This window comes from Natrix helvetica (assembly GCF_964273705.1).
Source record: "Natrix helvetica genome assembly, chromosome: 1".
NCBI lineage: Eukaryota > Metazoa > Chordata > Lepidosauria > Squamata > Natricidae > Natrix > Natrix helvetica.
In genome coordinates this window covers 308,111,082-308,122,343 of record NC_138548.1, presented here as the reverse complement: position 1 = coordinate 308,122,343, position 11,262 = coordinate 308,111,082, and the positions used below count along the sequence as shown (strand labels likewise).

The 11,262-nt window shown below is 36.9% G+C and overlaps 1 protein-coding gene across 1 annotated transcript in view; it reads right to left on the bottom strand.

Annotated features, from left to right (window-relative positions):
- Nucleotides 1-589: 589 nt before the first annotated feature.
- IL17RB (interleukin 17 receptor B) overlaps nt 590-11,262 on the bottom strand; it is a 30,489-nt gene continuing 19,816 nt past the window's right edge. The window contains exons 8-12 of the mRNA XM_081957689.1: nt 11,012-11,080; nt 9,386-9,470; nt 8,539-8,574; nt 5,693-5,782; nt 590-2,549 (exon numbers count right to left, since the gene is read on the bottom strand). Coding sequence (XP_081813815.1) covers nt 1,972-2,549; nt 5,693-5,782; nt 8,539-8,574; nt 9,386-9,470; nt 11,012-11,080 — 858 coding nt within the window. The 3' untranslated portion in view covers nt 590-1,971. The remainder of the gene's footprint in view (nt 2,550-5,692; nt 5,783-8,538; nt 8,575-9,385; nt 9,471-11,011; nt 11,081-11,262) is intronic.

Below are 11,262 nucleotides of genomic sequence, written 5' to 3'. Positions count from 1 at the left end.
GGAATTATTTAAAAATGAGGCATAACAGTATTAAAGATTTCTCTAAACACTTTTCTTTTGAGTGTTTCTCAAACTTGCAACATTAAAATGTGTTGGCTTCAACTCTCAGAATTCCCAAGCCAGCCATGCCATGTTTCCAGAATTCCCTAGCCAGACAGCCATACTGGCTCTGGAATTCTGGGAGTTGATGTTTATATATCTTAAAGTTGCCAAGTTTGAATAACACTATTCTGGTTGAATATTTTATTATGATCTTAGTGAAATCTGTGACAGAAAATACAAAGCAGTTTTTTAAAAAATATCAAAAACACAACCAAGATGTGCACACGTTCAGGGCACCAGACCTGGGCACCTATTGGAATAATGCCAGTAGGTACAGAGATTGCAGCTTTCAAAACTTCCTGGCTACTAAACGCACATTGTCCAAGCATCTACAAGCCACTTTATTTATTTCATTAGATTTAGATTGACTGACTCCAAGACAGCTCCGGGTAACACACAGTTATATAACTATTATCACTTTCTCATACAAAAACAGACCCACCTAATATTATGTGAAGTATATTTTGAAAATATCTTTTAATTCCCCTCTTAATTCCAAAAACCTATACAAGGGAACTGTATTTTCTTTACTCCAAATCTTGGAAGAATGCCATCCGAGAAGGAGTTACACAAATCTTTGGAGACAGTAGGATCTTATTCCAAGAGCAATGCAGCTTGTGAAGGATATATTAAGCCATCATTACCTATGTTGTGGCAGTAATATTCAAGGGCAGTGTAGACTAATTTGCAGAAGTCAAACCACAAAGAGACTTTGGCATGAGTGACTGTCTGAAAGGCCCAAGTGTTGCACAAGATGGAGCTATGCAAAGGCTCTTCAAGCAGAAGTTGTGTGTTGAAGACCATCCAGACTAGCACTAGATTTGAATACTGCCCCATCCAAGATCTGGGGGATGCTAAAATCCACAGCCTCTCAGGTTCTACAGAGTTGTTTCTCCACATCCAGATCCAGGCACCTTCCAGACACCAGACATTACCTCAGCCTACAATTTTATGTAAAAAGGAGGAGCAAGATTATTGAATCCTGTGGGCAGGTGACACTGGTGAGACTGAGGGAGCAATTTCTCTCCCCAAAGAACGTATTTGTGTAAATTCATTATTCACATTCCATTAAATTCAAGGCTGTTTAAGTTTTTAAAGCAAGTGCAGAGGAAGCTTCTTTTGTGTCACATTCTATAAAAAAGTAGAACAAAACAGCTATGATTTGTAAGTTCTGATTGAAGTAATGCATATCTGAGCTTTGACCAACACATTTAGCTGCCAGTAAATTATGAGCATATGAGTCAGTAGAAGAGTTTCTGAGGAAGAAACAATAGGCGTTTGGAGTAATAAAAGTTTTATATTGTGCAAATGAAATGCTTGAGACATCCACATCTGACAAAGGAAGCAAGGACATAATTTCTATCATGGCCCTGAACTGTACAGTAATTGAAATATAATCGCTAATCTATCAAGCTCTGGGAAAATCAGGGAATTCAGGCAGTTCAAATGAATATAAAGATATACACTATATTGCCAAAAGTATTCACTCCCAACTGAGTCTGATTATGTGGATGGCTGAGTGAATACTTTTGGCAATATAGTGTATTATAAACTTAAGCTCTCTACAAAAATCTGAGCTACTAACAGTCAAGGGCGATGAGTGGGAATGAAGGCATTCAAGGGGGTTTGGACTTGGATCTTTTGCATGCACACGGACTCATGACGCATTTGACTCAGCCTGGTCATCTCCCACACAGTCCTTTTAATCCCTGGAAATGAATTAGCAGCCATATCTGTTATAAAATTGTTACCATTCACATTCCTAAGTACAGAAGATGGTAATGAAAACTCTAGTATCAGTTTTCCAACTTATAATAATTCACTTTTATAGTTAGAAGAGAAAAAAGAGTAACAATCTCTATTTCAAAACTATACCTGCAATCCAGGTCTAATCTTACATTTCCAGTTCCACTTCTCCTTTGCAGCTTTATAACTCTGACTCTGTGAAAAGTAAAGATCTCTACAAAAGGAGTCTATATCTTTCATTAAAAAATAATTTGGGCAGATGCTCAGTGGACTTGGGAGAACTGGGTCTGGATGTGTTTCATTGAAAGAAACAACCATGTACTTGCAAAGAGAAGAATCCGTTTTCCAATCACTGCAGAAGAAGTGTAATGCAAGAGTGAACATACAGTCAGAATTCTTCTGGTTTTCTATAATGCTCTTGCAGGCTGAATCACACAAAGCACTTGAGTGGGTTGGGCAAAGAAAAATGACTTTATCAGCAATTCCTTTCTGATTAGCAAGCCATTGCACAGGTCCTATTTCAGCAATTCTCCGTTTTTGCCACAGATCTATTATAACATTACTTTGACAGTATTCCTGTAGAAATTCAGCAAAACATAGGACGGTATGCTGTAAACAGGCTTCTTGAGAATATACAACAAGAATTGTTATGGGTTTTTGTGCTGTTATAGGATGGAAATGAGCCAGATTACTTGCTGGACCTGTTTGGGGAAAAAACAGCACCACTGTTAAAATGAAACTTTGAGCAAGCAAGTTCACATTTAAGGAAGCTGAAAAAACAGTATTTGTCATCTTGGGAATATACTATGGCACATAGTTTTACTATACAAATTAGCTAACAAATATAGTTCAACATTCTTATGGAACAACAAAATGCTGAATTATAATGAATTGCATTCTTTGACAAAGTGACAAAATTAGTGGACCAGAGGAATGCCGTTGATATAGTTTACTTGGACTTCAGTAAGGCTTTTGATAAGGTAGACCATAACCTACTACTAGATAAAGTAGAAGAATGTGGGTTGAACAGCATCACCACCAGATGGATTCATAACTGGTTGACCAACCACACTCAACGTGTAGTCCTCAATGGAATTGCATCTACATGGACGGAGGTATGCAGTGGAGTACCCCAAGGCTCTGTTTTGGGCCCAGTACTCTTCAACATCTTCATCAATGATTTGGATGAGGGGATAAATGGGGAACTCATCAAATTTGCAGATGACACCAAGCTGGCAGGAATAGCCAACACTCCAGAAGATAGGCTAAAGATACAGAAGGATCTTGACAAACTTGAACATTGGGCACTATCTAATAAAATGAAATTCAATGGTGAAAAGAATAGGGTTCCACATTTAAGCAACAAAAACGAAATGCACAGGTACAGTAGAGGTGGTACCTTGCTCAACAGTAGTAACTGTGAAAGGGATCTTGGAGTCCTAGTGTACAACCATTTAAATATGAGCCAGAGGTGTGCAGCAGCTGCCAAAAAAGCCAACACAGTTCTAGGCTGCATCAACAGAGGGATAGAATCAAGATCATGTGAAGTGTTAATACCACTTTATAATGCCTTGGTAAGGCCACACTTGGAATACTACAATCAGTTTTGGCCGCCACGATGTAGAAAAGATGTGGAGACTCTAGAAAGAGTGCAGAGAAGAGCAACAAAGATGATTAAGGGACTGGAGACTAAAACATATGAAGAATGGTTGCAGGAACTGGGTATGTCTAGTTTAATAGAAAGAAGGACTAGGGGAGACATGATAGCAGTGTTCCAATATCTCAGGGGTTGCCACAAAGAAGAAGGAGTCAAACTATTTTCCAAAGCCTGAGGGTAGAACAAGAAGCAATGGGTGGAAACTAATCAAGGAGAGAAGCAACTTAGAACTTAGAACTGAGGAGAAATTTCCTGACAGTTAGAACAATTAATCAGTGGAACAGCTTGCCTCCATAAGCTGTGAATGCCCCAACACTGGAAGTCTTTAAAAAGATGTTGGATAGCCATTTGTCTGAAACGGTACAGTGTTTCCTGCCTAGGCAGGGGGTTGGACTAGAAGACCTCCAAGGTCCCTTCCAACTCTGCTATTGTATTGTATTTTATTGAATATGGTACAGATAAATTCCTCTTTTAAAAACAAAATAATAAAAGTCAGGCCACATCACTCAGGAGGAGTATTGATGGTTTTGGTTGTTAGTTAATACTTTAGATTGGATCTAAAAGATAAGTGAGGAACAGTTATCATAGATCAGCTGAACTATATATAGAAAAGGGAGAGGTAACTGCAACACCATGTTTTCAGACATCTATCTTCCCATCCTTCTGAGAATTACCAAAAGTAAGCATACAAGGGAAAGACTGCCTTTAATCTGAAAACATTTTCTGTCTGCCCAGGGTACACAAGATGAGCAATTGTGAATGTCCTATTTGAAGAATACACACTATCATAGTGGGAATTTCATGTTACTTAGGCTGCCTTTCAGATTTTCAGACCTTTTATCACTAAGTGTTGAGGCTGAATATATATTGCTTCCATAACTGTCCATGTAAGAGGGGAACAAGTGAGGAAATTTGTCAGTGTTAATAAGACTAACATCATGACACATAAGAAAGGGTGGAGCATGTACAGTGACATCATGGCACGTATTTTGTCATTTGGGCATCATTGTAGTTAGGAACGTATGCCAATAAATATTCTGAGGGAAATTACAATCAAACACCAACAATATCAAAGAAAACACAATTGTCATGGAAACCTAAACTCATTATACCTTTGCTATATATTCTCAACAAAGGCAGCCTCCAGGACATCAAGAATATTCTCCCCAAAGTTGCAATAGCATGTGATCACCAAGCTCTACCATTTTGTACATATCCACCTCAACTTTTGGAATAGCTATTTTTAAATGAACAATATATTCAAAAGCACGTTGCGTTAAAAATAATAATATTTATATTTTATCCTTACAATGTTTTTGCTAATACTTATACAGTAATATATCATCTTGTCTCATAGGAAGGAAGTCCTAGCAAAGTTGTATCAATATCAGTATTTCGTAAATTGTTTCAATAAATATAATTTTCCAGATAGTATTATGAATCACAGAAAGGACTAATCAGTACCACCTTATAGTGAAAACCAACCAACCACCAAATTGTTTTACATGTTTCAATTTTCATACACAAAACAAATTATTCTATAGTCACAACACCAAATTGACATTGGAAATAGTAAATCGGTAGACTATTTCTATTCTCCAGATTACTCAGTCATCAACCTCATGGTTCTAATTATTTATTCAATTTCACCTAAAACATTTCATTGTGAAAGGCAGCTAAACTAGAAATATTATGGAGTTACTGGCTTAATACTACAGCATTTCTTACAGATTAAAAATAAAGTTTATCATCATATGTCACATTTTAACACTTTCTGCAGCAGCTACTTTCTATGAATAATTGTCACCGCCTGCGTCTTTTCCTTTCAATGTTTGTTCTAATCTCTTTTTAAAGATTCTCTCCGTTCTTTCTCATCTGCCTACCTCCCAATCATATGTGCCATATTCAGATTTATTTGCATATGCTAGTGTTTGAGATGCCATAGGACTTGTTACTTTCCTGGTAAATTACAAAATACATGCATATTTTGAAATCCTGCAGTTTCTTAGAATTTAGACAAGAATCTAGATTCAAAGGGAGCACTTCCTTTTTCCCACTCCCCCTCATGTCACAGAATTGACAGGAAAAGTCAAAGTAGCACCTAGAATTTGAATGTTCTGAGCCTTCATTTGTGGGCAGAAGGTAGAGGAGGGACTGTAAACAAAACAGAATAAGATAAGCTCTTACCATGCCTACACTTGAAATAAACCACAGCAGCAACTATGCACACTATCAGAAGTAAAGTGATGGATATGCCAACATATATTTTTTTCATATCTAAATGAGAAAGAAAACAGATTTGTAAGATTACAAGATTATTTTAAAACCTTAAAATTAATTTAATAAAAAATGAGCAATTGCCATTTCTAATTCTCAAAAGAATGTAAAATGCATTCTCATGTATGCAAGTGGTGATACAGCACAGATGGAGGTGAGACATTAGAGCTTAAATGAGACGATGTGGGAAATCTAAAATATGTCAGTATAACAAGGGTGGTTCAGTCTCCAAATTCACAAAGACTAGCAAAGCAATCTTCTGATCATGGTCCAAATTAGGAATTGGCAATGTGAAGCTTTGCAGTCCATTTGAAGCCTTTGGACATTCTTCTAACCATGATTGCTGAAACCTGCCAATTGGTAGGCATTTTGAGAGGCTAAGTAGGTAAATACCATAGAGCAGAGGTGTCAAACTCACAATGGCACATTGTCATCATGTGACGTATCACAACTTTCTCCCCCTTTGCTAAACTGAGGGTGGGCATGGCCAGCATGTGACACATCCGGCCCATGGGCCACAAGTTCGATACCCCTGCCATAGTGAAAGTTTAAAATAGGAGTCTCGCCATTAAGAAACACAACTCAAAACTTTCTGATAAGAACTGACACCACCTTCTTGTTTGCTACATCTAGCTCTGAGTTCTAGTTCTCAACCTCCCCAAAATGTACATATTGACTCTGGCCACAGATATGTTGCTTATCCTACCATCATCACAATCACCCACTTGAAAGGGACAAAAGGAAAAAAGCCCCAGAAATAACTAAAATGGTAGCCAGCCACAATGTAGAACTAATGGCCATATTCAATGTCAATGTATCTTGTTATCATATGCTCAGAGACACACAAAGGAAGTCTTTCTTTGTCTATGTCAGGCTGAGGACTGTAAAGATCTTTATGACATTTCCAGGACTTATTGCTTGTAGAATGCATACAGCCAAATATGGATTTAAACTTCCATTATTCACTTTCTAAATTAAAATTCCATGAACTCATATATCCATACACCTTTGCCAGTAAGGCTTATCCTGGGAATCTTCTCTATGTTGATAGGGGTCTGCAATATCCAGAACAGCAATTTTCCTTCTCGGGGCAGGTTTGCAATCTGCCTTACTAAGGCAGTCCAATGTTTTTTTCCCTTGGAGATTTCTTTCCATGCTCTGATCTTAGCCCATCTTTTACTTTGTCAGAAGCTGGTCATTAATTGCTATACAGTATGTTCAATTAGAAAACCATTTAAACTGTTGTCTCTATGTCATAATCAAGATGAGGAGATTCAGATCTCCTCCCCAACATGTAACTGCATCCTTTATTCAAAGTATATTCATTCTTCATTCTGTTTACCTCATTACACAAAGGTGGTAAAGCCAACCCGTATGATGTATGACTAGCCTAACAAAGAGAAGGATTAGGAGTGACATGATAGCTGAGTGGCTATCATAGAGAAGAGGGGGTTGATCTATTCTCCAAAGCACATGAGGGCAAGACAAGAAATAATGAGTGGAATCTCATTAAAGAGAGATCCAAATTGGAACTAAGGAGAAATATCCTGACAGTTAGAACAATTAATCAGTGGAACAGCTTGTTTCCTGGAGTTATGAGTGCTCCATCGCTGGAGGTTTTCAAGAAAAGATTAGACAACATTTATCTGGGATAGTATATAAGGTCACCACAGCCTTGGATAAGTGGTTAGACTAGAAGACCTTCAAGGCTCCATGCAGCCCTGTGATTCTGTGATTTTTCATATCGTTATCCTTTTTTACAGTTATTATTTGTATTTATCTTCTTCACTCCCAATGTCTTAGAAATAAATTTATCTTTATATAAACCTTACAAAACTCTCTTCTTATCTTTTCTTCCCCCTTTTTTTCCTGTTATGGAACTGATAAAATACGGAGTAGTTAAAGATAAAGGCTATCATGGTCTGGTTTAAATTAAAAGATACAGAACAAAATAACTAAATAAGCAATTTATATTCTGGGGAGCATATAGAAAGGTGATTTTTTTTCCTGCTGTCATCTTCTTGTAGCTTAGCATTTGGTTCCCATAAAGTTTTATAACTTCCAATAGAGGTATTCCTCAAATTATAACCACAATTGGGACCAGAACCTCTGTTACTAAGCGATGCAATCATGAGTTGCATGACTGATTTCATGATCTCTCTTGTCATGGTCAATAAACAAATTTGACTTCCCTTATAGACTTTGCTTGTTGGAAGCCCTCTAGAAAAGTTGCAAAGGGCAATCATATGACTCTGGGACCCTGAAACTGTTATAAATACTTGGGCACTCGTTCCAAATGCCCAACTTTTGATTATGTAACCAAAGGGATGCTGTTATGGTCATAAGTGCAAGGACTGATCATAATTCACTTTTTTCAGTGCTGTCAAAACTTTGAAAAATCATTAAATGAATGGTTGGAAGTCAAGACATGCAAGACTCGAATATTCCATTGAATCTTGACCATTCCCGCCTTAACACTTTTCTAATAAATCCTGGCATATTTCAATGAGAATGTTACTGTCCCACAGAAATCATCTTTTATCTTCCTGATATGTCTTTCTCAATGTGTTCCTTCTGGTACTTATCCATATGCTGTATAGGTTGAAATCTGCCTGGAAAATTCTTCCATGGCTTCTTTTGAAGGCCACTTTTTCAAATGCATGGGATAGAGTTACTCATTATCACTATTCTACAACATTATACAATGATTGGCATCACATAATAATGCTGAAATTGAACAGAATATTATCCAATACCTGATCTTGTTACTATAGAAGCTGTAGCTTTTGGTTCTGGAAAAAAAAAGAGGGAAAGAGAATTCATGCACTGCTTGAATTAAAAATGTACAATCATATTTATACCACACACTGTCTGCTACATTCTCAGCAGAACAGATGAACTAAATCTGTATGAAGATGTTTTTATTCATGGTTAGCACATCAACACAATATTTGCCTCTCTCCCCACCTACTAGTCAAAATCTGATCCAGGTCACATTGGGGCTATTGCTGAAATGCATACTGTGAGTCTTGGCAGCCTGCTTATTTCAAGAGAGTGCTTTTGTTACCTTGGGTCTTGCTTGCAAATATGTCAGGGACTCCTGACTGCTAGGGGACTGGAGGCGACAACATATAAAGAAGAACTGAGGAAAAATTTCTTGACAGTTACAACAATTAATAAGTGGAACAATTTACCTCCAGAGGCTGTGAATGCTCCAACACTGGAAGCTTTTAAAAGGAGATCGAACAACCATTTGTTTGAAATAGCATAGGGTTTCTTCCCTCAGCAGGGGGTTGGACTAGACCTACAAGGTCCCTTCTAACTCTATTATTCTGCATTCTGCACTACTTATTCATCAAGATTATTATTTTATCTCTTGCTCTTCCTATAAAATTGCTCAAAGCAACTAATATAATACTTTCCCTCACCACCAAGCTCTTTTATTCTCACAATCCTGTAAGAAAATAAAACTTAAACGATAGTCTGAAACTGCCTGAATGAGCTTAATGATCTCACTGGCCAATCTTAGGCCTATACTAAGAAAAGTACTTTAGCATATAAAGCTTAATGTTTCCATCCATAGATAAACATTTATCAACTAACCTGGGATAGGTTCTTCATTGCAAATTGTTTGATAATATGAGTATCTTTTGCAGTCATTTTGACATCGTGGAATATAAGGAATTAGCTGGAAGAAGAGAAGCAAAATAATAACACTGGTATTATTATTAAATGCAGTGTTTAAGTATTACTTTCATATTTAATTTTGCATTGAGAATTTCTTAACAACAGTGAAGAAGGTAGTGCTGTGAGAATACAATTGTAGAAAAGAGCTCCATTCTGCACTTCTTCAGTTTAAAAAGAAAAAAGGCACATTCCATGAAAATTAAATCCATTTTGGTTAGATATGGATATCATATTCCATTAACATAAACTGTTGTTGGAGAAACATCTATATATAAGATAAAATTTCTAAATTTACTTCCAACTTTTTTCTGACTAAAAAGTTTTCTTTTTCACTTAGCCTTCCAGGAAAAAGATGAGGTGCATTTTGTCTCCTCAGGCAGGACATTAGAATATTTCAGTCAGTAAACACATTTTTATGAGTTTACAAAGCCTGATGAAGTACATATGATCACTTTTAGTAACACCAGTGGTGGATTCCTACCGGTTCGGACCAGTTTGGCCAAATCGGTAGTGGTTTGGCGCCTGGGTTGCTGGAACTGGCAGTAAACTCAGGCCTGCCATGCCAGCGAACTGGTTCCTCGGGCAGCCATCTTGTTTTTTGGTTCTGCCCATGTGCAGAACAATTTTAATTGCACTGCACATATGCGCGCAGCGCACACCAGCAGTAATACCTGCCAGAACTCACACCTGAGTAACACCTTATGTGCAAGATGTAGGATAGGGTGTAATCAAGCAACAAGAAATGTGAATGATTATAACAAGTTTAAAATAACTTCTGTGTACTGGCTCATACCTTTTAAAAGTCAAATCCACAAGTTTTAATTGCCTAATTTCCTCTTGAAATCTAACTATAAAAGTAAAGCCATATTAAAAGCTTTTTATTTAATAACTAGTATGTTCAGGAGTCCCGTGCTAAAACATTAATATTCAAATTGCTTGAATTCTTCCACATTATCCTGTCAAAAATCAATGATAAACATTAAAAATTGAATTCAAGAACAGAGATGAGAAACAGTTCCCTTTCTAACAAATATATATTAGGGTCATCACCTTTAAAAAGCATTTATTAAGAGCAGTGATGGCACAATGGTTAGAATGCAGTATTGCAGGCTATTTCTGCTGACTGCCGGCTGCCAGCAGTTTGGCAGTTCGATTCTCACTGGCTCAAGGTTGACTCAGCCTTCCATCTTTCTGAGGTCGGTAAAATGAGGACCCAGATTGTTGGGGGCAAAATGCTGACTCTGTAAACAACTTAGAGAAGTCTGTAAAGCACTATGAAATGGTATTTAAGTCTAAGTGCTATTGCTATTAAACTCTTTTCGTGCAATATTATTACCGTCCCAAAAATGCCCATTAAACTATGACCTCTTACAGCAAGACAGTACTGGCAAGGCCTATTTGAATAACTACCCCCTCATAGACATTGATGAGGCAGATAGCATCAGGTGTAACTTGTGTTTCAATCTTTGGGCCACAGATCAGAAACAGTAATACAACCCTTCTAATTTGACATTTTCCTTACAAACGAAAATAAAATCTTACCTCTTTAAATATTATGTTTCCTTCTTGATCATTCATTCTTATTTTTTCAGAAACTCTATTAGTGCTACCCTATTGCAAGAAAAATTCCAGATAAATGTATTACAGAACTTTTCAAAATGTTTATTTAAAAAAAAAAGAATTGTGACACTTTTTATTTCTTATCTGTTCAGCTTATAACTTCATGGTGTTTTTCAAAAGCTAATATTTACATTAATTTTGACTTTATTCAATCTGATGTCATCTATGTTCAA